A 26235-nucleotide genomic window follows, 5' to 3' on the forward strand; every position below is an offset into this window, starting at 1 on the left:
TTTTCATAAATAAGTGAAGACTGCTCTCCACGGGAAGTACTCCCACCTGAGGCTCTGTTCTCCAATTATCAGCAAGATGGAGCAGCGGGGGCCTCCTGTGGGTTTCTGCGAGGACCAGGGGTGCTGTCTCCTCAGAGACTGGCAGCCTGAATGGTGGGTTTGCCTGGCTTCGGCCTCCTCCCCCACGGCTCCCTGAAAGACACTGCCCGTTGTCTTAGAAGAAAATGCCAGAGAGCATCCGAGGTGCCCCTGGGGCTGGCAGCCGGAGTCCTCGGGAGGGATGTTCTGGGATCAGAAAGCAGGTGGCTAGCCGGCCCAGGGGCACACCCTGGGATGGGCACAAGGTGGCCACGGGGTAAAATGGGTAGTCCTCGATGCCTACCTGTCCCTATCTCCTTCAGTGCCCCAGCCTGGCACCCAGCATGCCCCCTGCTCCCTGACCCCAGGGCACAGAGTGGCCCTTTGCTGGCTCTGAGATTACTGTCCCACTTTCTCAGCAAAGCAGTCCCTGCAAACAGGCATCAGCCGGGGCATCTAGCAAGGAGCCCGCGCTGCCAGGGCAGAATGCTGGTTTTCAACCTTCAGGCACAAAACAATCTTGTGCGGACTGAGCGGACCCTTTAGCACTTGGCCTGAGCTGCTTGGGCAGTCCCGGGAAGTGAGCTCTTGCTCTGTGCCACGCGTCCCCTCCAGGGTGCCCACCCTGCTCCTTCCACTCCTCCAGTCTCCCCTGCAACCACTGCCCCTCCTGGTTCTAGTCATGGCCCTGCCCTTGGGGGCACACCTGTTGAAGGTGTGCTGTCCAAGCTCACAGAGCCCTTGGAGGGTGGACTCCAACTGGGGCCTCTCTCTGACTTCTAGGGCCCTGTCCCCACCATGCCCACTCAGTGTTGTGCCCCAAGTGGATACTGGGGTCTCCTGCTGCCTCCCATAGCCCCTGACCCTCAACCTGGCCCCACCGGCCCTGGGGGCTGCCCAGAGGGGTGTGCTGTCCAGGCAGGGTCTCTCCTCTAACTAGCACTCCGTCTACCCCCACCGCTGCCTGCTCCGTGAGTCCAGTCAAAGCCCTCTCTGGAGCCAAGCCCAGGCTGTACCCCTCGTGTCCTCACTGCAGGTTACTTGGCCTGTCTGTGCCCCGGATTCCCCGAGTGAAAACCACAGACAACAAAAGCACCTGCTTCCTAGAGGCCTCGTGAGAATTCCTGAGCCCCCTGTATGCAGGTGCCAGACCCCACCCGCCCCAGGCCGGCACTGCCTCTGGCCCACAGGGGCTCCTCCCAGCTGCCGGCAGGGCATGCCCCCCTTCACTGACCACCCTGCTGAGAAGCTTACAGTCCACTCAAAGGTCTTGTTCCCTGCTGAACTGTGTGCATGGCACTTCACAGGCCTGCAGGAAGAGGGGCTGCTCCACTCCACCCCCCAAAACCACTCCAAACAGGACAGCGCCACATTGGCAATTCCAGACACTGGGCTCTGGGGAGGAATGGCCATGCAGGAGGGGCTGGACTTGTCCCACGCGTGCTGGCTGGAGGCCTGAGGCTGGGGGTGGACAAGATGACCTCTGCATACCCCAAGACACGCCCCTCCTCCACAGGGAGCCTTGGTCCCTCCCTGCCACCCCTGTCACCCAGGCTCCTGGCCACTTCCCCTTTTGAATACCGGGCAGCCTCTGTTCCCCCCCCCACCCCTGCCAGGCACAGTTGAGGCGAACTTCCCTGTGAGCTGGGAGCAGGACTGTGAGGAGAAAGCCCTCCACCCTGGAGCCGCCACCCCCGCCCCCGACTGCACTCAAAATCCAGGACCACCCACCCTACCTGAATGAGTCCAGCTCTGAGCGGGCAGCCGATGTGGCTCTACCTTCCATGGCCCAGACTTCCTTCTCCCACCACCTACCCCACCCACTCTGCTGTCCCCCATCATTCAATCCTCAGAAGAGGGTGCATCTAGGTTTTAGGGGTCTGAGGCTTCAGTAAAACCGGAGTCACAAGTCACGTTTCAGAAAAATGCAAAGAAACAAACACTAGTGCTGGGAAAGTTTACCTGAGAGCCTCTGAGGCAGAACGCCCAACCTCAGCCCAGCCCAAACTAGCCTGCCTGGCATCCATCCCCACCCCCACACTGGCCTTTGTCCCTGCTGTTGGCCCTTCCCTCTCCCCAGCAGGTCTGGCTTATTCCTACTCCGCCTTTGGACCCAGCCCAAATAAAACTTCTAGGAACCTTCCGGATGCCCTAAGGAACCCCTCCCAGCACTGACTTCCGTTATTGCTGGTCAGCCCTTGAGGGGGCTGGGTGGGACCAGGGCCTGCTGGGAGAAATTGCACAGTCTGGTCAGCGGAAGGAAGCCACAGCCCCTGTGTTCTCATCTCTGAAATGGGGAAGCACTCCTGTGTGAAGTCTTGAGGTCTCCGGTGGACAGAGGCTTTCCATCACTACAGGGCTCCTGCACAACTTCCCTATAGAGAGGGGCACAGGAAGGGGCCTGCCGTGGGAACTTGGCTAGTTCCTAGGCTGCTGGCTCTCCTTCCTCGGTGCCTTCTCTATAAACTTCCTGCTCTAGAAGGTTCTTAGGAGGCCTAGCCCGGTGCCTAGAGCATAATAAGTGCTGGATCAAGTGTTAGTATTCTGTTAATGATCATATCCAAAATACACAGCTCAAAAGGCTTCTCCCGTGGGTGTGGCCGGCTGTCACTTTAGGGAAGTGGTTGGGTTTCCAAAATAACCAGATGGGGAAGTTACAGAGCTTGAGAAATCCCCCCCAATTCCTGACATCCTTGCCCCCCTTTCTACTCACTCTTGGTGACCCCACTGCCCAGTGGTCCCAGGGCAGTAGTGAGACATGTCCTGTTTTGTGCCCATCTGAGTTTGGAGTCTCTGCACGCTGGGCCGGGAGACCCCACCAGAGAAGCCTGACCACCGCAGGTATGGGGGCAGGGGAAACCTGGCGGCCACGCTGCTGCAAAAGGCTCCACTCCACACAAGGTTGGGAGACCTGCGCGCACACAGGGAAAAACGAGGGGCACTTGGGAAGCCAGGCAGATTACCAAGAACCGAACAGGGCACTCCCCCCGGCTTCTTCTACGGTGACCCCTTATTCACAGACGAGTCCCAGGAGCCTGGCACACTGTTGGGACACTTGACTCCTGGGTGGCCTGGGGAAGGCCTGCAGCTCCACCAGAAGCTACCAAGTGGGTAACTGTGTCCTAGGTCCCCTTCCTCTCTCCTCTCTGGGTCCTCCGGTGGTGATGGTGAGAGGGGTGGTGGACGACGGTGCTAGCAGGTCACCCTGGAGGGGCCCCCTTTGACATCCCAGGCCTACAGCCCCTGTAGTCCAGGTGGTGTGCAGGGCCCCGCCAGGCTGCTTGGGGTGGGAGAGGCCCGCGGTGGCCCCGCCCCGGCCGCCCCCTCCAGCGGTACCGGCAGGGAGGGGTCCGGCTGTCGCAGCTGCTGGCAACCGGTTTTGGTTCCCAAAACATGCGCCTTCTAAGTAGATTCACACCCCGTCAGTTATGGAATCCTAAGCGGGTGCTGTCACCACTCGCGGGGGTCCGCAGCCAGTCCACCCGGCCCGCGGTGGAGGGGAGCGGGAGCGGCAAGGGGGCAGGGGCAAGGGGCGCGAGCCGACGTGCTTGCAACGCGGCGGGGTGAGTGGGGACCAAGGTTCTTCTTCGCGGCAGCCGCCGTCGGGGTCGGGGCAGCCGATGGCCCGCTCCCGCCCCCAGCCCCACCGACCCTTGGGTCGCAGCCCCCAGCCGGGACCCCAGGTCCTTGCTGGCCGACCCACGTGCGCGGGGCGCGGCGCATGCGTGGGGCGGGGCGCATGCGCGGGGTGGGGCGCGCGTGCGCACTGGCTGCATTGCTGCTCGGCGGGCCGGCGCCGCGGTCCCGGCGGCCGTGGGGCGGGGGCCGGCCATGGGGCGGGGGGCGGCCGCGGCGCCGGGGGCCGGCTAGCGGCGGCGAGCGACGGCGAGCGGCGGCGGCGGGGTGGCGTGGCCCGCGGGCTCGGCCCGGAGAGGGGACGGCCCCGCAGGCGCCCGGGGCAGCGAACGGTGAGTGCGCGTGGCCAGTCGGCCCGGCCCTCCGCCCGCGGTCGCCGCCGCCCGAGGTCACGGGGCGGCCCGGGGCTCTGGGGGTGCGGGGTCGTGGGCCAGGGCGGCCGCCCGGGTGTGAGCCTGGGGGCGCGACCGCCGACCTCGCCCGCGACGGCCGCCTCCCGAGTGCGCGGGTTGGCGGGCAGCCTGGAGGGTCGGGCCCTCGGGGGCAGGTCGGGGTCGCCTGCCGCGCCCTTTGTCGTCGGAGGGCGCGCCGCTCTGGGCGCCAGACACCCGCCCGGCGGCCCGCAGCCGGGGCCCGCGGGGGTCTCGGGGGCCGCTCGGAGCAAAGGATGCCCTGGGCTTTGATTCTGAGTAACAGGTTACTTTTCCTTCCCCGCCCTGGGGCGCAGCTCTGCCTCGCATGGAAGACCTACTCATTCGTTCTGGGAGGGTGCGCTGGCTTTTAGAAGGGAGTTATTTTCCCTCTTTCGGGATGACGCCCTTCAAGGACTCGTTTCCCGGAATCCCGGGGCCCTGTTGTCAGCGGGCGCCCCGAGTCCTGCCCTCACTGTGACCTTTGCCCTGGCCACCGGGCGACTTGCGGGCGGGGCAGGTGCCAGGGCAGTAGGCACGCAGTGGCCGCAGCTGGAGGGGAGCCCTCGTGCTGGTTCCGGGTTCTCTGTGTTTGACTTGCGGGCAGGTCTGCGCTGCTGGCACCGCGCCCCGCGGGCTTCTGACGTGCAGGTCGGGGGTCTCCGGACGCGGGCCCCGCCCCTGGCGCCCCGCTACAGGGGAGACGAGTCGGTGCTCCTGAGTTTACCGCTTGAGAAAAGGTGTGAAGAATGAAGAGGCGGGTGTTTTTTAATAGGAGTTGATGGCCCCACCTCTTTATTCCCTCGAATCACAGGACTTCTGTAAGCATGGATATCGCCACAGCCGAGGGAGCTCCAGGACGCAGGCCCAGCACCCAGGAGAGGCGGTGTGCAGGGGGCGGGCGCACCTGAGGGCCCCCTGCAGCGGCCTCACTGCCGTGCTGTTTACACCTGTTGGCAGGCGCTCCGCTGCTGCGGCCCGGCCTGGCTTAGTGCGGGTCAGCTTGTCACTCCGCGAGTTCACCTCTGTCTGTGCCGCTGGCGGGCCATTCGCGGTACCTCCAGACCCGTGATTGCCAGGCTCCTGAGTTTAATGCACGGGAACAGGTAAATAGCCCTGCACGGCCGCCCAGATTGGTGTCTGAGAACTTTACTCCAGTGCGCGGCGACGGAGGCCTGGCTTCGCTCAGAGCCGCACAGACCCTGGTTTGCCTTCCCGGCCCAAGGAAGGGTGCTACTGCCTCTCTGGGGCAGCCCCCTTCAGGTCTCGGATCCTGTTCGGTTTATGGGGCTACAGGTCAGGCTCCTGGCTCATGTTACCAGAGAACTTTCCAAAAGGCCTTCCTTGGTTCACACACTGCCAGTGTGGATGCCCAGTTTTACCACATCCTTGCCAGCACTGGGCACTATCGATGGAGAAGGGAAGGGCGATTTTACAGGGACTTGTTTTGCACTTCAGTGTCAACTAGTGAGGTTCAGCATTTCCTATTTCTGTCACCAAATAAGCTTTCCTTTTTCATTCAGTATTTTCTTTCTTTTCTTTTTTTTTAAGATTTTATTTATTTACCTGACAGAGACACCGGGAGAGAGGGAACACAAGCAAGGGGGAGTGGGCGAGGGAGAAGCAGGCTTCCCGCGGAGCAGGGAGCCTCATTCAGTATTTTCAACAAATACGGTTGAGAGCTCTCACTGGATGTCATGGGTGTCATGTCTGACTTCTGTCCCGGATGCCTCACTGCCCTCTCAGCGTGTCCCCTCCCCACCATGTGTGAATTCTAGGAAACGTTGCTGCCCAACACTACTTTCCTAATAAAATTTCCCGATGCCAAAGTTGTTTTTTAAAATTAGGGCGCCTGGGGGCACTTGGGTGGCTCAGTCGTTAAGCGTCTGCCTTCGGCTCAGGTCATGATCCAGGGTCCTGGGATCGAGCCCCGCATCGGGCTCCCTGCTCGGCTGGAAGCCTGCCTCTCCCTCTCCCACTCCCCCTGCTTGTGTTCCGTTCCCTCTCTCGCTGTGTCTCTCTCTGTCAAATAAATAAATAAAATCTTAAAAAAAAGAAAAGATTGCATTGTTACCACTTGCCTAATAGGCTCCTTTAATTTAAGTGCTTCTTTTGTCCTTTCTTGGCAGTAAGTTGCTCTAAGTCCCATGCAGAGTGGGGCATTTCAGGTAGCCTTGCCCTGATTCTACATATTAGAGGAGAGGAGTTGGTTGGTTTTACTTCTCAGAATGGCAGGGTGAGGCTGCTGCGGGACCTCTTGGTCACAGCTCAAAACTGACGTTTTTACCCTACTTTGCTGAGGTTCTGTTAGTAAAGAATGTTAGGTGTGTGTGTTTGTTTTAATTGATCTATAGCTGTCGACACAAAGTGAACAAACTTTTTAGAGTCTCTAAAAGTAGGAGCGCCTGGATGGCTCAGTCAGTTAAATGTTTGACTCTTGATTTCGGCTAAGGTTATGAACTCAGGGTTGTGAGATCAAGTCCCACGTCAGGCTCTGCCCTCACCGGGGAGTCTGTTTGAGATTTTCTTTCCCTCTGCCCTTCCCCCCGTGCTTGTGCACGTGCACACTCTCTCAGATAAACAAATCTTAAAAAAAAAAATCTCTAAAAGTAAAAAAGAGAGTTTTATTCGAGCTCAAGTTAGGACAGTTGCCCTGGAGATGCGTTTTCACACTCCAGGAAATGAATGGTTTTTACAGCGTAATATACTTTTTACATCTTGTAAAAGCTCAAAGATTATAGATTAGCATATAGGCAAGAATTAGGAGTTTTGCCGTAAAGGAATGCAGGGAGTAGGAGTGTTGATTGATATCTCAAAGACAAGATGATTTTCCTTTAGGCTACTCATTCACAAAGCAGATGTACAATGCATGCGTGGGGGGCCATAAATCAGGTTTTTGGTTTGAACGAAGTTTATGTACAGTCATATTGACTTAGAAAGAAATCTAAAATAGTTTCTCTTGTATGTCAGACCTTTAGAGAGTTTTTCTCTCATAGTTGGCGTACAATGTTATATCAATTTCGGGTGTACAACATTGATTCAACAGTTTCTGTAGATTACTCAGTGTTCACCGAGGTAACTGTGGTCACCATCTGTAACCATACAGCATTATTACACTATTATTTTTTTATATAGATATATTTAGTTTTTAAAAGATATTTATGTATTTATTTACTTGTCAGAGAGAGAGAGAGGGAGAAAGAGAGAGAGGGAGAGCACACACACACAAGCAGGGGGAGCAGCAGGCAGAGGGAGGAGCATGCTCCCCGCTGAGCAGGGAGCCTGATGCTGTCTCCCTCCCAGACCCTGGGATCATGGCCCGAGCCCAAGGCAGACGCTTAACCAACTGAGCCACCCAGGCAACCCTATTACAGTATTATTAATTTTATTTCCTATGCTATGCTTTTTCATCCCTGACTTATTTATTTTATAACTGGAAGTTTGTACCTCTTAATCCACTTTACCTGTTTTGCCCATCCCCCATCCCCCTCCCCTCCAGCAACCCCAGTTTGTCCTCTGTATTTAAAAGTTTGGTTTTTTGGGGCGCCTGGGTGGTTCAGTCGGTTAAGAGTCTGCCTTTGGCTCAGGTCGTGATCTCAGGGTCCTGGGATCGAGCCCCAGATCGGGCTCCCTGCTCAGCGAGAGAGACAGAGAGAGAGAAGGAGCAGGGGGAAGGGGCAGAGGGTGCCCCAATAAATCTTTTTTAAAATAAATAAATAAATGAAAGTTTGGTGTTTCGTTTTTTAGATTCCACATAGAAGTGAAATCATATGGTATTTGTCTTTCTCTGACTTATTCCACTTAGCATCATACCTTCTAGCTCCATCCATGTTGTCACAGACGGCAAAAGCTCATTCTTTGTGTTTTTTTAAAACATTTTTTTTTTTTACGTAAGCTCTACGCCTAGTGTGGGGCTTGAACTCGTGATCCCGAGATCAAAAAATTGCATGCTTTGGGAGCACCTGGGTGGCTCAGTCAGTTAAGCGTCTGCCTTTGACTCAGGTCATGATCCCAGGGTCTGGGATGGAGACAGCATCAGGCTCCCTGCTCAGTGGGAAGCCTGCTCCTCCCTCTGCCTCTGCTCCCCCTGCTTTTGCGCTCTCTCCCTCTCTGTCAAATACATAAATCTTTTTTAAAAAACTTATTAGAAAGAGTGCACGTGAGAGAAAGCAGAGGGAGAGGGAGAGAGAAAAGCAGACTCCCCGCTGAGCTGAGAGCCCGATGTAGCGCTCTATCCCAGGACCCCGGGATCATGACCCAAGCTGAAGGCAGATGCTTAACCAACTGAGCCACCCAGGTGCCCTAAAGATTATTTATTTTAGAGCGCGGGGGTGGGGGGCAGAGAGAATCTTAGGCAGACATCCTGCTGAGCATAGAACTCAACACAGGGCTCAATCTCGCAACCCTGAGATGACCTGAGCCAAAACCAAGAGTTGGATGCTTAACCAGCTGAGCCACCCAGGCACCCCCAAGTGTCCGACTCTTGATCTCAGCTCAGGTCTTGATCTCACGGTAGTGAGCCCGGCGGAGAGAGAGAAGAGAGAGAGAGAGAGAGAGATAGGTAGATAGATAGATGCTTACTTTATTTTTTTTTTTTTTTAAGATTTTATTTATTTATTTGACAGAGAGAGACACAGCGAGAGAGGGAACACCAGCAGGGGGAGTGGGAGAGGGAGAAGCAGGCTTCCCGCAGAGCAGGGAGCCCGATGCGGGGCTCGATCCCAGGACCCTGGGATCATGACCTGAGCCGAAGGCAGACGCTTAACGACTGAGCCACCCAGGCGCCCCAGATGCTTACTTTATTGCTAAGAAACGCTAACTATCATGTGAGCAGCAGGGACGGCTCCCTACTTACCAGGGTGGTGGTTGCTGGAGGCGAGGGTGGCCACGGTGATTTCCTAAATGAGACACTGATGAAATTTGCCTCACTAACTCTTTCACAAATGATTTCTCCGTAGCAGGCGATGCTGTTTGATCACATTTTACCCACAGAAGAACTTCTTTCAAAACTGGAGTCGGTCCTCTCACACCCGGCCGCTGCTTTATCAACTCAGTTTATGTGATGATCTAAATCTTGTGTTGTCATTTCAACAGTCTTCCCAGCATCTTTACAAGAAGCCACGTTCTCTGCTCGCCCATAAGGAGCAACTCCTCATCCATTAAAGTTTTATCCTGAGGTTGCAGCGATTTGGTCCCATCTTCAGGGGCCACTTCTGATTCTAGCGCTCTTGCTGTTTCCACATCTGCAGTGACTTCCTCCCCTGAAGTCCTGACCCCCTCAGAGTCGTCTGTGAGGGTGGGAGTCTACTTCTTCCAACCTCCTGTTCATATTGATATTTTGACCTCTTCCCATGAATCATGAATGTTCTTTTTTTTTAAGATTTTATTTATTTATTTGAGAGAGAGAGAATGAGAGAGAGCACATGAGAGGGGGGAGGGGCAGAGGGAGAAGCAGACTCCCTGCTGAGCAGGGAGCCCGATGTGGGACTCATCCCAGGACTCCAGGATCATGACCTGAGCCGAAGGCAGTCGCTTAACCAACTGAGCCACCCAGGCGCCCTCATGAAAGTTCTTAATGGCGTCTAGATGGTGACTCCTTTCCAGAGGTTTTCAGTGTACTTTGCCCAGATCCATCAGAGGAAGAAGCACTATCTATGGCAGCCATAACCTTACAAAATGTATTTCTTAAATAATAAGACTTGAAAGTTGAAATTCCTCCTCGACCTGTGGGCAGCAGGCTGGATGTTGTGTTAGCACACATAACGGCAGCATTAATCTTCTTGTACATCTCCATCAGAGCTCTTGGATGAGTAGGCGCATTGTCAGCGAGTAGTAATATTTTGAAAGGAATTTTTTTTTTCTGAGCAGTAGGTCTCAGCAGTGGGCTTAAAATATTCAGTCAACTGGGGCACCTGGGTGGCTCAATCAGTTAAGCATCCAACTCTTGGTTTCAGCTCAGGTCATGATCTCAGGGTCGTGGGATTGAGCCCCACATTGGGCTCTGTGCTCAGTGTGGAGTTGGCTTGAGATTCTCTATTCTCTCTCCTTCTGTCCCCCACCACACACACTAGCACGCATGCTTGCTCCCTCTCTCTCTCTCAAATAGATAATCGTTTTTTAAAAATTCAGTCAGCCACATTGTAAGCAGATGACTGTCATCCTGGCTTTGTTGTTCCATTGCTGGAGTGCAGGCAGAGTACTTTTAGCATAATTCTTAAGGGTACTTGGATTTTCTCAATGGTCAGTGAGCATTGGCTTCAACTTCAAGTCACCAGCTGCGTTAGCCCTTGACAAGAGAGTCAGCCTGTCCTTGGAAGCTTTGAAGCGAGGCATTGACTTCTCTCTAGCTATGACAGTCCTAGATGGCATCTTCTCCCAAAGTAAGGCTGCTTTGTCTACATTGAAAATCTGTTAAGCATAGCCACCTTCATTAATGATCTCAGCTAGATCTTCTGGAGAACTTGACGCCGCTTCTACGTCAGCACTCGCTTCTCCACCTTGTACTTTCACGTAACAGAGACGGCTTCTTTCCTTAAACCTCATGAACCAACTTCTGCTGGCTTGCAACTCCCCTTCTGCAGCTTCCCCACCTCTCTCAGCCTTTCCAGAATTAAGAAGAGTCAGGGCTTTACTCTGGATTAGACTGTGGCTTAGGGTATGTTGTGGCTCGTTTGATCAGCAATAGGCTGTTTTGCTTTCTTGTCTTTGTGTGTTCACTAGAGTGGCAAGCAGTTCAGGAATTTTTCCTTTGCATTCACAGCTCAGCTAACTGGGATGAGAGGCCTCACCTTCGGCCCGTCTCGGTTTTCTTTTCTTTTCTTTTCTTTTTTTAAATATTTTATTTATTTGAGAGAGAGAATGAGCAGGGGAGGGGCAGAGGGAGAGGGAGAAGCAGGCTTCCCACTGAGCAGGGAGCCCGATGCGGGGCTCGATCCCAGGACCCTGGGACCGTGACCTGAGCTGAAGGCAGACGCTTAACTGACTGAGCCACCCAGGTGCCCCGTCTCGGTTTTCAACATGCCCCCCTCACTGAGCTTAATCATTTCTAGCTTTGATTTAAAGTGAGAGGTGTGTGGAGTGCCTGGCTGGCTGGCTCAGTCGATAGACTGCGTGACTCTTGATCTCAGGGTCTTGAGTTCAGGCCCCACGTTGGGCATGGAGCCTACTTTAAAATAAATAAATAAATAATGTGAGAGATGGGTGACTCTTCCTCTCACTTGAACACTTAGAGGCCGTTGTAAGGGTATTGATTGGCGCAATTTCCATACTGTTGTGTCTCAGGGAATAGGGTGGCCTGAGGAAGGGGAGAGAGACGGGGACCAGCTGGTCAGTGGAACAGAACACACACAACACTTACCTGTTAAGTTTGCTATCTTAAATGGGCGCAGGGTAGTGGTGCCCCAAAACAATTATAATTGTAATCTCAAAGATCACTGATCACAGATCACCTTAACAAATATAATAGTGAAAAACTGAAATATTTCAAGAATTACCACAATGTGACACAAAGACACAAAGTGAGCAAATGCTGGTGGAAAAATGTAGATGTGCTTGGAGCAGGGTGGCCACGGACTTTCAATTTGTAAAAAATGTAATGTGTGCAGAGCACAATAAAGCCACATGCTATAAACTGAGATATGCCTATATTTGGTGTGAAGAAAGAGTTTAACTTTATTCTTTTAGACATGGCTATCAAGTTTTTGTAGAATTACTTGAAGAGGGCGCCTGGGTGGCTCAGTCATTGGGCATCTGCCTTCGGCTCAGGTCACGGTCCCGGGGTCCTGGGATCGAGCCCCGCGTCAGGCTCCCTGCTCCGCGGGAGGCCTGCTTCTCCCTCTCCCACTCCCCCTGCTTGTGTTCCCTCTCTCGCTGTGTCTCTCTCTGTCAAATAAATAAATAAAATCTTAAAAAAAATAAAATAAAATAAAAAAGAAAAAAAAGAAAAAAGAAAAAGAATTACTTGAAGAAAAGATGATCCTCTCTCTGTTGAATTACCTTGGCTTCTCTGTTGAAGATCCATTGATTGAGGGGCACCTGGCTGGCTCCGTTGGAAAAGCATGCAACTCTTGATCTCAGGGTTGTGAATTTGAGCCCCACGTTGGGTGTAGAGATCACTTAATTACAAATAAATTTTTTTAAAAATCCGTTGATTGTACCTGTGTGAGGGCATCATTTTGGAATCTGTTCTGTTTATCTGTGTGTCTTTGTCAATACCATGCTGTCTGGTTACTGGAGCTTGACTATAGATCATGAAGTCAGGAAGTGTTAGTCTTACTTTGTTCTTTTTCAGTTTTTTTTAGCTATCTTAGGCCTAGGTTGTCCACATTTCCATGAATTCTAGAATCAGTTTGTCCTCTTTTTTTTTTTTTTCTTAGAGAGCATGGGGTGGGGGGAGGTACAGAGGCAGAGAGAATCTCAAGCAGACTCCACACTGAGCATGGAGCCCAATGCGGGGCTCTCTCCCAGCCTCGAGACATGACCTGAGCTGAAATCGAGAGTTGGACACTTCAGGCTCTGCAGTCAGCATGGAGTCTGCTTGGGATTCTCTCTCCCTCTCCCTCTGCCCCTCCGCTGTGCTACCCCCCCAAATAAATTTTAAAAATTAAAAAAAGAAAAGAGTTGGATGCTTAACCGACTGAGCCACCCAGGTGCCCCAGTTCATCATTTTCTGGAGAAGAGTCTTCTGGGGTTTTGTGTGTAGGAATTGTGGAGAGTCTAAATCAGTTTGGGAACTGAGATCTAACAATATCAGCTTCTCTGATCTGGAAATGTGCTTTTGTCTGCATTTCTTTGCTTCCCCATTTCTTTCAGCAGCGTTTCTAGTTGTCAGCATACAGGTTTTGTGCTATTTCCTATTAGTGAGATGTTGATATATGACCTCCTAGTTTCAGGTGTACAGTGTAATGATTTGATGGGTATGTATTGGAAAATGACCAGTACAATGGATATAGTTAACATCCATCACCACATGGAGTTACAAATTGTTTTTTCTTTTTTTTTAATATTTTATTTATTTATTTATTTTTAAAGATTTTATTTATTTATTTGACAGAGAGAGACACAGTGACAGAGGGAACACAAGCAGGGGGAGTGGGAGAGGGAGAAGCAGGCTTCCCGCTGAGCGGGGAGCCCGATGCGGGGCTCGATCCCAGGACCCTGGGATCAGGACCTGAGCCGAAGGCAGACGCTTAACGACTGAGCCACCCAGGCGCCCCTACAAATTGTTTTCTTATGATGATAACTTTTAAACTCTTCTCTTAGCAACGTTCAAATATATGCTCCATTATTATTACCTAGAGTCACATTGCCGTACGCTGCATCCCATGACTTATTTTATAACTTGAATTAGGTTCTCTACTTCTTTTGTCAACTATATCCCTATGTAGCTTTTATTTCAGTGCGATTGTAAATGGCATTTTTATTTTTTTTAATACTCATCTATTTATTTTAGAGTGTGCACGAATGGTGGGGAGGGGCAGAGGGAGAGGGAGAGCATCCACAAGCAGACTCCCTGCTGAGCATGGAGCCCAACGAGGGCTCAACCCCAGGAACCCAAGATGATGACCTGAGCTGAAACCAAGAGTCGGCCGCTTAACCAACTGTCTCCTGTAACCTGGTTAATAAACTCACTTATTGGGCAGAGTCACTTTTTTGTAGATTCCTTATGATTTTCCATATAGAAGACCCATGTCATCTGACAGTACAATTTTTTTTAAGTAATCTCTACACCCAGTGTGGGGCTTGAAGTCACAACCCCAAGATTAAAAGTCGCACGCTCCACCAACTGAGCCAGCCAGGAGCCCATGACAGTACAATTTTACCAGTTCTTTTTTCATCCTTATGCCTTTTACTTCGTTTTCCTCCCTATTACACTGGCTATGGTCTCCAGTACAGGATTGAATAGGAGTGGTTATATCAGTATGTTCTTGTAGGTTTGGGGTTTTATTAAAGATTTTTTCATGTTTGGATATTGATCCACTAGGCGGTGTTGTCAACTCTAGCTAAAATTTAGAATCACCTGGGGAGTTTTTGTGTGTTTTTCTTTAAAGATCTTATTTATTTTAGAGAGAGCACAAGCAAGGGGAGCAGCAGAGGGAGAGGGAGAAGCAGACTCCCCGCCGAGCAGGGAGCCCTATGGGGGGCTCGATCCCAGGACCCTGGGATCATGACCTGAGCCAAAGGCAGACACTTAACCCACTGAGCTGCCTGGGCGCCCCCACCTGGGAGCTCGTAAAACTACTGATGCCTTCAGTCTGGGTGTGGGCATTACTTTCTGAAGCTCCTCTGGTACCTGTCAGGTGCGGCCAGGGTAGGGGTGCAGGGGCGCCATCACCTTTCACCTTAACACCGAGACCCGGGCTTGTCTGGTCTCGGAGTTTCCCTTCCATTCACCTCCTGCAGTGCTGTCCTCTGACGCGTCCTCACCCCTCTGGGAGAACATTTGGCCTTACCATGTGTGTTACAGTCTCTTTTGGGGCGACCTTGTTTGCTTCGCTTGTCCCTGCAACGTGGGTTGTGCGGCAGGTTATCCTGTGGTTCCACCTGGGGCGCCGCCTTTCACCCCCGCCATGGGCGGGGGGTCTTCCTCTGCGAGACGCCTGCCCTGCCTGCTTTCCTCCTTGGGCAGCTCCGGGTGGGCTCCAAAGCTGCAGGCACCCTCGCCGTGACCCTGTGGTGGCCTTCCCTTCCTGTCCTTGGAGGATTCCCTGTTTGGTCCCTTGATCTACACCGGCTTTTGTGAAACTCTGCCCTTCTTTTTCCATTGTTCAGTGTACTGATTTCTGCCTTTGTCACTGCTTCTGCCTTTCTTAGACTTATTTCATTCCTTTTCTAGCTTTATAGGAATCTCGGCTCATTTCTCTTCATTCTCAAAAACTTCAGCACAGGGCGCCTGGGTGGCTCAGTCGTTAAGCGTCTGCCTTCGGCTCAGGTCATGTCCCAGGGTCCTGGGATCGAGCCCCGCATCGGGCTCCCTGCTCCGCGGGAAGCCTGCTTCTCCCTCTCCCACTCCCCCTGCTTGTGTTCCCTCTCTCGCTGTGTCTCTCTCTGTCAAATAAATAAATAAATCTTAAAAAAAAAAAAAAACTTCAGCACACCTTAATGGGGCAGCATAGACTTTGGTTTGTGTTTACTTTATCCTGGTCGTTTCGATGTGTTATATGTTGGTTTGATATCCATTTTGAGCCATAAGTTGCTTAGGAGAAAGTTCAGACATTCCCAGGTGGTTGCAGAATTGTTTTCTTTGTTCCTACTTTTTTGTCTTTTCCTGGTTTTATTGTACTGTGGTCGGAATGTAAGGTTCTCTGCCTTCACTAGTGTTTGGAAATTGACGTTTTCTTTGAGGCTAAAATAGGTCAGTTTTGGCAAATGTTTTATTGGCTCGTTAGCAGGGCTGGAGTCCAGTGTGTATCTGGTCGTCAGTCTTGCTGAGTATAACCATTTAGCTCACCTGCACCGAGGGGCGTTTAACACCACACAGCCCCATGTGATTCCTTGCACCGTAATGGGCTGAATCCCTGCTTGTGACTTCTCCTCTACCTGGCCCTTGGCCTTATCTGTGGGAGAAACGCCACAGCTCCAGCCTGCTAGTTCCTTCTTATTCTTTGACTGTTAGCTCTTCTAGATTCACTAGAAACCACAGGTAGGTTCCTGAGTTCTTAAATATCTTTGGGATAGAAAGAGACTGTTCTCAAGTCCTTTGGCAAATGGGACTTCAGCCATTTTTGTGCCCTGATGGGATGGGTGCGTGTATGTGTATATATGTTATTTTCTGCATGCGTATTTATTTACTTTATTTATTTTATTAAATTAAGGCATCAGTGTTTTTCTGATCGAAGTCCTCGTTTAACGACTATGGAAATGGAACAAGAGAAAGTCAACATGAGTAAGGCACTGAGTGCAGAGTCGGCCTCCTACCGCTGCTCCGCGTGCCATGGGGACGAGGACTGGGGGCCCAACCACCCCATCCGGGGGCGGGCCAAGTCCCGCAGCCTGTCTGCCTCGCCCGCCCTGGCGAGCACCAAAGAGTTCAGGTACGAAGGCCCTCCTCCAAGCACCCCCCTCACCTGCACACTCTGACTGCTCCAAACTGCGACCAAGGGTTCTTTTGAGGCCTCGGTACTGGTGTGTGTAAATACTGACTGATACCGTGTGTGTCCAGAAGGTGGGGTGGGGCTGAGTCCCAGGAGCAGAGGACAGATGCCCGCCTGGCACGTCTCCCCAGGTGGTACCAGCGCAGGATGATTTTCCTCTTCTCTCCTCAGCCAGCGCCCACTCTGACTTTTGGTGTTTGAGGTGTGTGGGTGGTGCCTGAAGGCCCATCAGCGGGACCCACGCGGTGACGGGGCTGGCGGGGGGCTGGGTGTGGCCGCAGGGGAGTTGGGCAAGTGCCCTCCCCCGACCCGGCCTGCCCTCTGCGGCGACCCGCGGTGCGTGTGCTTGCACAACGCGCTTCAGTGACCGCGCTCAGGGCTGCCCACGCAGTGGCCTGCCGGGCCGCGTGGTGATGGCACCTGTCAACGCTGCCCTGGCTTCTGGAACAGTGAGTGCGGTGAGTTTTGGGTAGAAGCTGCCGGAGCCAGCCCCGCTTCTCAAGCAGGGCTCACTCTCTCAAACGCAAGGGGAAGTTTTCAGTAAAAAGCGCGTACCTCGTCGGTGCTCGAGGGCGGAGCGGGGACGGGGCGGGGGCAGCCTTCTGCGGGGAGAGCTCCAAGCGCACGTCGGGGAAGGGCGGCCACGGCCGGGCGCTGTCCGCCGAGCAGGGGTTCCGCGTTCCCGGCAGCACTGCTGCTGCTGGTGGGTTCTGGGGGTTCAGCACAGGCCCGTCCAGCTTCCGAGGCTGTGGAACGTGGTGCGGTGACAGCAGGTGACAGCAGGCCAGAGGGCGCCTCCGCGCGGGGTGTTGGCGGAGGAGGAAGACAGCCGTGTGTCCGGTCACACCGGTCCTTGCGCACTGAGCGTGCATGCCGCTGCTGAGGCCTGTCGTGAGCCGCCTTTCCTGTGTGCACTCGCGGGCCGTGAGGTGTAGTCTTTGACCCGACGCCAGGGCTCTCTCTCGGTCTGTTGCCCTCTGTAAGACAGCTAGAAAATCTGTTTTGTCTGTGTTGAATTTGAAGATCTTGTTGACACCACGAGACGGTTGAAGATGAAGTCAGCTCCATTTGGCCATCTTTGGGTGCAGAAAGGGACGGTGAGGCCATTGGGGTTGAACACGTCCCATAACCCTGTCACTGTGTGGGTGTCCTCATCGCTCCCCCGAGCCTGTGCCGGGGAGGGCGTTGGGCCCTCAACGGACAGGGAGGGGGCAGGGCAGCCAGGTGGTGTTGGCCCCGCAACGTGCGCTGGCCACAGCCCCTTCGTTTGGTGATTCAGTTACAGCTGAGTCACTTTTCAGTTATTGGAGAAGTTGGGTCATTGAAGTAGGATCTCTTTTAGTGACTTTGCAACTCAGCATGAGCAGTTTTGTTAGAATTTTCATCTAGGTAATTTAGGGTTGGTCTCTAAGGTCTTAATTCCCAAGTATAAGCCAGGGGACTGGTCCCCAGACAGACTTGGTCAGAGAGACTGCTCAGATTCAGATTTCCAGGCCTGTCCCCAGAGGTGGTCTTCCCTTTTTTGGGGGTGGGGCCTGGGCACCTGCCCGGTTTGGGGTCCTTTTCTCTCAGGAACTCTCTCTAACTGCTGACGCTGCACAGTGTGTGGTGGGTGTGGCTCTGTGGACCAGGGCGGGGTCTCCTGGGGCCGTCACGTGGCTACTGGGCCGATGATGGACGTAAGGTCATTACGATTAAAAGCCTTTCTGAGGGTCTAACAGTCTGTACAGGTCTGCTCACCCGCTGTGTCCCCTCTCCCCACAGGAGGACTCGCTCTCTGCATGGGCCATGCCCAGTGACCACGTTTGGACCAAAGGCCTGTGTGCTGCAGAACCCCCAGACCATCATGTGAGTGCTGGGGGTGGGGGGCGCTCCTTGGGCGTGTGTGCTGTTGTAGGATCACGGCGCTGTGGAATGTTCTGACTCGGGGTGAGAAGTTCACTTTTCAAGTCAGCAGAAGCCGCAGGGCATCCCCACCAGCTCGAGCGAGCACGGGGCTCACTGCTCTCCAGAACGCGGATGGGGTTTGGGCCAGGCACCATCTTTAGAGTTAGTTTTGTTTTTACAGTAAAAAGTCTAGGAGGAAACCAGTGTATTTCACACAATACGCTGGGTGGGTCAGACATGCTTCTCCTTTAATTATTTTATTTTATTTTATTGAGAAAGAGAGACAGCACAAGCAGGGGGAGCACCAGAGGGAGAGGGAAAGCAGGCTCCCCACTGAGCAGGGAGCCCGACGCAGGACTTGATCCCAGGACCTGAGCCAAAGGCAGACAGACACTTAACTGACTGAGCCACCCATGAGTCCTCCTTTAATTATTCTTAAAATACAGAGACATCATTTGGCTATTTTGAAACCCTGCTTTTACTTTTGAGAGACACCCCTCCTTGCAGGTGCGGCTGTCACAAGTGCTACCAGACCCCCAGTGCCACGCAGTGAGGGCCACGCAGTGCCTGGGTGAGAAACTGTAAAAACTAAGCGATCAGGGTTATTTCTCTGGACTCTCAGTGACTCTCCGGCTTCTGTCCGAAGAGTCACTTGGTGGTTCCACAGGGGTGGGAGCTCTGTAAAGGGCTCTGTGTGCTGGTCTGGCTGTGCTTTATGTCTTAGGAAAACACAGACAAGTGACGTCACTTACTTGATGTTGGCGCTTTCTGTTAAACAGTCAGAATTCATTTCTTATGTTGAAATGTGTGGAATTGCCAACATGTGACTGCCTTTGGCTTACTAGGCAGTGGCTCGGATTGGTCACCTGCTAGCTCTCAGGCGTCCTCGCTCCCCCAGCCGGCATCCACAACCTGTGTGCTGGGGAAAGTCGGCATCCCCACCTTGTAGGTGACCCAGCGGGAGGCTGATCACAGTTGGCACCCAGGCGTGTGCAGGACACACTGTGGTGGCTTTGGCTGGACACAGCTGAGTCTGAGGGCCAAAAGGGCCACAGGCCATGCATGCCTGGGTCAGCGCAAAGGGGCTTCGACCCGGGCAAAGGTCCGTGAGCCGTCCACGCTGCTTCTGAGGCCCACGGCCAAGCAGAGTGACGAAGTTTGCAGAGTGCACACCCCTTCACCTGACCGAGACCTGACAGCTCTGCCCACGGGGCCAAGCCGGTTCCACAGCCCAGCTCGGATTCCTGTGTGGCTGGGATGTGTCACCGCCCCCGGGCCCTGAACAGCCAGCCAGTTTAGTGAAGAGCAGGGCGCCTCACATCCCGCCTCCTTGCTGTTAAAGGTGATCCTCAGGACTTTTTGTTTTAAATAGGATCGTGTAAACGGTGAAAAGATTCAGTAAGATTTGCTTGATTTTTAATTTTAGGGAGCTTTCTTGCCGTAGTTGTTTTATATAGCCTTTCAGAAGTCACTTTAGGATAGTTTTGCTTTCAGTTTTGAGGTTGCAGAAATTAAGTTTATAGTGCAAATGAGCACGGATGGGAGAGTATGGGGGCTGGTGTGCCCTCCACTCCGTTGTTAGCAAGGTGTGACTGAAACACTGTGACCAAAGCAGCCGTACCTACTCATGAGCCACGCACGTGACCTGGGCAGACGATGAAGCTCACAGAGGGTGTTGTGAGTGACCCCTCCCCTTGTAGAAACGCCTGGAAAGGGTGAGTGATGCTCAGTAACTAGATGACGTCAGACACCGCGCCTCTTGTTTTGGTGATTTGTGTCATGGTTTTGGAGGTTTTTGGTGGGGCTAGCACACGGTCCAGGGCCTGAGAGACATGCCTCCGAGGATGTGGTGTGTCTGTCCTCTCGAGGGAAAGCGTGCTCCTGGTGTGAACGCTCCTTTGCCCTCACAGGCATATCCAGGACCCTGCCAGCCAGCGGTTGACGTGGAACAAGTCCCCAAAGAGTGTTCTTGTCATCAAGAAGATCCGGGACGCCAGCTTGCTGCAGCCCTTCAAGGAGCTCTGTGTGTACCTGATGGAGGCGAGTGACCAGGTTGGGGGTGGCAACCCAGAACTCCCCTCTGCGCCCCCACGGCGTCTGTGTCAGCCAGATTCCACCCTGGAGCGCGGGGGTCTCCATGTGCTCCTGGGCCACGTGGCGGGGGCAGGCGCGGAGCTGGCCTCCTAGCCAGGTTCTGGGTTTGTGATCTCAGAGCTGACCAAGTCAAGAAGCCCATTTCAGGCAAGTGACTTCCATAACTGAGGGTCACAGAGCCTCCAGAAAGACAGAAATCTGTGCACGAGCAGGTCAAAAGCAGTCTGACAGCCAGGACTAAGGAATCCCTTTCCCCCTCATCATAAAGTGCTACGGCTTAAAAGGAGGCTTCATGGAAGACCAGCAGGATCTGAACTGGGTCTTGTGGAGCTGACGTGCTTGTCTCCCTTCCAGGAGAATAACATGATTGTGTATGTGGAGAAGAAAGTTCTAGAAGACCCTGCCATAGTGAGCGATGACAATTTTGGACCAGTGAAGAAAAAGTTCTGCACTTTCAGAGAAGGTGAGTTTGTCTTCGGCTCTGTCGTGCGGCGGGTTGGCACCACTGCCCTGGACCTGGCAGGCTTCTAGCGTTCCTGCCCCGTCGTGGGCAGGGCGCCCTGTGGCGTCAGGGGCTGCCGAGACACCTTTTCTTATGTTTGTTCTGTTTTCTAGATTATGATGACATTTCCAATCAGATCGATTTCATCATATGCCTGGGAGGGGATGGGACCCTGCTCTACGCATCCTCACTGTTCCAGGTGAGGTCTTCAGGGGGGTCTGGCCTCGGCACCGCGTGAGGAGGTGCTTTCCCAGTGAGGTTTTCCATCCCTTCTTGTACCTCATGACTTTATGCCATGGGGATGCCGAGTTCTACGGTCTTCTTACTCTGATACTGGCCATAGAGCAGGTTTGTAAATAATGCCAAGTGGTGCATCTGCTCTGTTAGGGTCTCCGTCCTCACGGGGACTGCTACTGACGTGGAGCCTGGGCTGGGCAGCGGGGTGACTGGGAAGAAGGGGGGCAGTGGTGGAGAAACTGCCCTGGGGGGCTGCCCCAGATCCACAGATGCATGGCACCCATGAGGAGAAGCGGGCACCTCGTGGCCGAGGGGACGGGGCCCACAGCAGGATGAAGGCGGCGGCTCCAGGCTGACCCTCCAGGGCACCCAGGAGGCCTGTGGAGGCGCCAGAGGGCAGGAGTCTGCCGGGGAGCCCGCTGGGACCCCCCGAAGCCCGCCTTCACTCTCCACAAGGCGGGAGGCTCTGGCATGAAGGCTTGCGTCCTTCCCTGACCAGCTCTCTCCTGTCCTCCGTGGCCAGCAGGCTGGCCGGTCCTGTTGCACTGGTTTCTCAGCAGCTCCTCCCCGCCCCCCTGCCTGCCCGCTGACCTCCCGTGCGATCACTTGGCATCAGCCTGCCCGCCCACCCCCCAGCCCCCAGCACTGACCGAGCACTCATGTGCCCGTCCCTTCCCAGGGACAGTCGGGGGGTGGGTCCGTCGGTGCTGGGGACAACTGGGGTGGCTTTTGAGTGGATTGGCTAGCTGACTGACCTGCCTCGTTGGCTCATAGGGCAGCGTGCCTCCGGTCATGGCGTTCCATCTGGGTTCCCTGGGCTTCCTGACCCCCTTCAACTTTGAGAACTTTCAGTCCCAAGTTACTCAGGTGATACAGGGTAAGTCGGAATGTTCTGGAACTCACAAGGAGTTCTGAACATGGGATTGTCTTCTCACTTGGTTTTTGGGGTTTTTAATGATGTGTAGAGCAATATTTAAGTGTTTCAAGATTCAGAGATGCAAGATTTTTGAACAGTTCAAACACTTTTTCCTCACACTGAGAGGTTTGAGGAGGTCCTGTGTTGAAACTGCTGTGTGTGCTGGTGGGAGGTGGTGAACTGGCTTTCACAGAAGGCAGGAGGTGCTGTCCTCAATCTGGGAGGAGAAGGGTGGTCTCTGGTGGAGCAGGGCTGTCTGCTTCCTGCACGGTGCCACCACCCCTTCCCTGCTGACCTCCCTGGGTATGACCCCTGCTGGCCCCCAGGGAACGCAGCTGTTGTTCTTCGGAGCCGGCTCAAGGTCAGGGTCGTGAAGGAGCTCAGGGGGAAGAAGATGGTGGTGCCCAACGGGATCAGCGAGAACGGCTTACTAGCTGCGGACCCGGATGCAGAGGTTGGGAAGCAGGTCATGCAGTACCAGGTCTGTGGCTGTGTGCCCTGTGCAGGCTCCCTGCCTGTCCTACGGCCTCAGGAAGAGGCACGGGTGGAGGGACTCTGGGCTGGACCCAGTGGGGGCCCCCTGACCTCAGGATCTTCCCGAGAGCCCAGCAACAGTGTAGTTGCCTATGGGACAACCCCCCCCCCCCAGGGCGGCCCTGCCTGGCCCCTCCCAGTGTGCAGTGACCTTGTCCCCCCAGGTCCTGAACGAGGTGGTGATCGACAGAGGCCCCTCCTCATACCTGTCCAACGTGGATGTCTACCTGGATGGGCACCTCATCACCACGGTGCAGGGTGACGGTAGGTGGGCGCCTGGGGTCCCACAGGGTGGGGGTGGGGCAGAGCCCACAGAGAGTGACGCTGCGGCCTGTCCATCAGGGGTGATCGTCTCTACCCCGACGGGTAGCACAGCGTATGCGGCTGCCGCCGGGGCCTCCATGATCCACCCCAACGTGCCGGCCATCATGATCACACCCATCTGCCCCCACTCGCTGTCATTCCGGCCTATCGTGGTCCCCGCGGGGGTCGAGCTGAAGGTCAGAGTCCACCCTCTACCCTTTCTGCTTTAAGCTGTTGCCTGGGGCCTGCCATGCTGACCACCCTCTTTGCCCCCAGCTGTGACCCCAGCACCCGCTGGGTTGTGGGCCCCACCGTGCTGGGTGCAGGAAGGGCTTCACGCTCGTCCTTGTCCGTCTGGTCGGCGGGGGCAGCGCTGAGAGCCGGGCCAGCCCCTCCAGCAGGGCTGTGGGTCCTTGGGGGGTGGGGATAGTCCCCACTGGATGGGGGCAGGGTGAAGCGGCACCCTGTGAGGAGCAGAGTCCGTCCTGGTGTGTGGCCCGTGTCCTGCTCCTCCATCTCTGTCCTTTGCCTGCCTCGCACTCCCTGCTTTGGTCCACCCTAGACCGGCGTATCCCTGGCTGTGAGCCCTGGTAGGCAAGGCCACATCTGCAGGTCACAGGGAGAGAGGGATGGAGCCAGACCCCTGGCTGGTGTCCCTGGCCCTGGGTGGATGGTCGGCGACTTGGCCTGATGGCCTGCCCGTCTTATTTCCCAGGGTTGGTGTCGGCGAGACATAAGTTAAGGCCTTTACGGCCTGGAACTGGCCTTGGCATAGAGTGGGTGGTAGGGATACCCTCAAGGGTCCTCCTGGCCAGTGCTGCCCTCCCAAGGTGGGGGTCCAAGGTGCTCAGCTGCACTCATGAGCCTGCTCTGTCCTGCTTGACCCTCTCCAGATCATGCTGTCACCGGAAGCAAGGAACACTGCATGGGTGTCCTTTGATGGACGAAAGAGACAGGAGATCCGCCACGGAGACAGGTGTGTGAGCCTCGGGGCCGGAGCGAGGAGCAGGTGTGAGGGGTATGCTTGCCTTCGTGCCCCTGTTGAGGTTGGCTTGTGCAGGCCCCACAGGCAGAGCTCTGTGACTGAGAGCTGCGGGGGGCAGACGCGAGGCTGTCGGGCAGCTGGTCACCCACGCAGGTGGCAGCAGGTCGCCCCATGTTCTGCTGTACTTGGGGGGCGGCGACAGACCCACAGCCCCTCACCTCGGCCTGCCCTGGTGGCCCTGCCGGCTGCACCTGTCCTTAGGGTGAGACGGGCCCCGGGCTGCGCAGCGAGCGGCACGAGCAGAACTGAGATGATCCCCAGCTGGGCTGGGGTGGGCATGGCCCCTGGGGCCGGGTCTTGGCCTGAGGCTGTGGGCTCACCTGTGCCGTGCTTATCTCCCCCCCGCCTCAGCATCAGCATCACTACCTCTTGCTACCCGCTTCCCTCCATCTGCGTCCGAGACCCCGTGAGCGACTGGTTTGAGAGCCTGGCGCAGTGTCTGCACTGGAACGTGCGGAAGAAGCAGGCGCACTTCACGGAGGAGGAGGAGGAGGAGGAGGAGGAGGAGGCGGGGGAGGGCTAGGCCTGAGCTCCTGCCGTCCACACTCGGAACCCCAGAGTCCCAAAGCTGCTCTGCTGCCTCATTCCCACGTGGCCTCCGGGAGCCGGCTGACCTGAGCACCTGTGCTGTGAGCCCCGAGTCAGGCGCCAGAAGTCACAGCACTTTTGTCTGTAGCCAGGGGAAGAGCCGGGAATCTGCCTTTTGTCGACCAGATCAGCCGTTTTTAACATTTTAAATCTGACTTCTTTTTTGCATTTCTAAATAAGAAAAGTGAGTGCTGGCGGGGGCTCCCAGGTCCACACCGTGCACCTGGGCTGTCGCTCAGAGCCTGGTCCCAGGGCGGGGACGCCGGAGCTGGGTGTGCGCTTTGTGATTCCTTGTCAGGCAGCCTGTGCTCCAATCAGTCTATTGAAATTCAGAGGGGATCAGAATGGATTGATTGGACTTTCCGTGTTGAAAATAAATGTCTTGTAGTCAAAAATCTTCCTTTAGCTACCACGATTTTCCCCTTAAATCCTGCACCTTTTCCCCTAAAAGGACTCGGAGGGGACGCTTCTGCAGAGAGCAGTTCGGTATTTGATTGGCTGATGAGTGGAGGGGTCCCCTCCCTCCTGCTCGGCACCTGCACCTCATCCGGGCACACCTTGCTGCCTTGGTCCCAAGCTCTCCCCCCCCCCCCGCCCACTGTGGTGTGACGGGTGCCGGCAGGGCTCCACGCTATGGCCCCTGCAAGCGCAGCGGTGGCCTGGTAGGTCAGACCCACGCACATTCCTCCTGAAGCAGGGACGGCCCCCTCTGCCCCCGGAAGGTATTTTAAATCCTGGGTATACTTTGTAGAGATTATTTTAAGCTTTCTGAACTGCTTGTGTACGGATTCTATTGTACACACTTGGAAGATTTCAGAGGGAACGGGCTTTGTACTGTTGTGAAGTGGAGCCTTGCTCCACTGTTTACACGTGCTCTGTGTGGCACTGTGTGCTGGGACCACTGTTCAGCATGCTCACCGTGGGGGTGACGGTCCACGGAGAGAGAGGGTGCTTCTCGGTCAGTAAGCCGTGGTACTTTGCAACTGCAACTAGAAGATGGGGACACATTGGTTAGTGAGGAAAGAGGTGGTTGGGGACGTTTTGTGTTGGTTCTGCTCTTGCTTCTCCCCGTGGGTCTTGTGCTTGCAAGGAAACTCCCATCATTCCAGTGGTCGCTCCTCGGCCGGCCGGGCGCGTGGGGCGTGGGCACGTGTGCTTGCCACGTGGGACCCAGAGCCCGTGTGACCTGGTGGGAGTTGTGGCTCAGTGCACGTGGCTTCGTCCCCTGGTTATTGTTCCCTGACAGATGTCCTACACTCGGGCATCTGTTTCTGAGTAACTGATTTTTCTTTGAGCTGCATTTTTAATCTGTTGAATTGGCAAGAACAGAAGGGACAGAAGCTGCCCTTTCTTGGACCCACTTCTGGAGTGACAGGGACGGGCCTGTGCTTTGCCTCGTGGAGGGTCACGTGCCTCATTCTTGGGCTGATGGAAAGGCTCTGGGGCCACACATGCAGCCACCCTCAGCCAGGGGCCTCCATAGAGCAGGCTCTGCAGCCTGAGCGTGGTCTCCCACGTCCGTGTTTCAGCGCCTCTGGCCCTCAGTGTGGTGCTTGGCGGATGGCCAAGCGAAAGGGAGGTGGGCCCTTGTTGCCATCTGCCAGGGGCGGGGCACGGTTCGAGGCTCGCTGCCCGGCCTCCCTTGGGCTGAGAGGGGGCCGGACCAAAACTCCCAGCTTTAGGTCCAAAAGACAGTGGCATTTGGGATTTGGGTCACTGGTTTAGACAAAAAAGCAAGTATTAACCAAGTCTGAAAGCAGCATGATTTGAATGATCTAGAAAACTTCGGATTTTTTGAAGTAAATTCTTAATGTTTCATATTGTTAATATCTTGAAAATTTGTTAGATGTTGTTGAAAGCCTTATTACAATATTTTCAGATCCTTTCAATAAACAGACTTGTTTAAAAAGTTG

General features: G+C 54.6%; 1 protein-coding gene across 7 annotated transcripts; it reads left to right on the forward strand.

Annotated features, from left to right (window-relative positions):
- Positions 1 to 2796: 2796 nt before the first annotated feature.
- On the forward strand, positions 2797 to 26235 carry NADK (NAD kinase). Of its 7 annotated transcripts, none has more exons than XM_036089641.2 (13): positions 2797 to 2919; positions 4939 to 5230; positions 15938 to 16156; positions 17981 to 18064; positions 20014 to 20143; positions 20552 to 20660; positions 20813 to 20898; positions 21711 to 21813; positions 22179 to 22306; positions 22551 to 22650; positions 22729 to 22886; positions 23583 to 23665; positions 24086 to 26235. In XM_036089641.2, exons 2-13 carry the CDS (start codon positions 5217 to 5219, stop codon positions 24255 to 24257), a joined length of 1386 nt encoding a protein of 461 aa, XP_035945534.2. In that variant the 5' UTR covers positions 2797 to 2919; positions 4939 to 5216; the 3' UTR covers positions 24258 to 26235. The 7 variants fall into 7 exon arrangements, with proteins under 7 accessions (XP_035945534.2, XP_035945535.2, XP_077930029.1 ...); XM_036089642.2 differs by having other exon boundaries at positions 2798 to 2919; positions 22179 to 22333; XM_078073903.1 differs by having other exon boundaries at positions 2798 to 2919; positions 5085 to 5230; positions 22179 to 22333.

This window comes from Halichoerus grypus, chromosome 5 (assembly GCF_964656455.1).
Source record: "Halichoerus grypus chromosome 5, mHalGry1.hap1.1, whole genome shotgun sequence".
In the NCBI taxonomy this organism is placed as follows: Eukaryota; Metazoa; Chordata; class Mammalia; order Carnivora; family Phocidae; genus Halichoerus; species Halichoerus grypus.

Excerpts from the sequence above, each read along its gene's own strand:
- NADK (XM_036089642.2), top strand. Across the intron at positions 20,144-20,551 it reads TCTGTGTGTACCTGATGGAG|GAGAATAACATGATTGTGTA; the intron begins GCGAGTGACCAG and ends TCTCCCTTCCAG. Across the intron at positions 20,661-20,812 it reads GTTCTGCACTTTCAGAGAAG|ATTATGATGACATTTCCAAT; the intron begins GTGAGTTTGTCT and ends TCTGTTTTCTAG.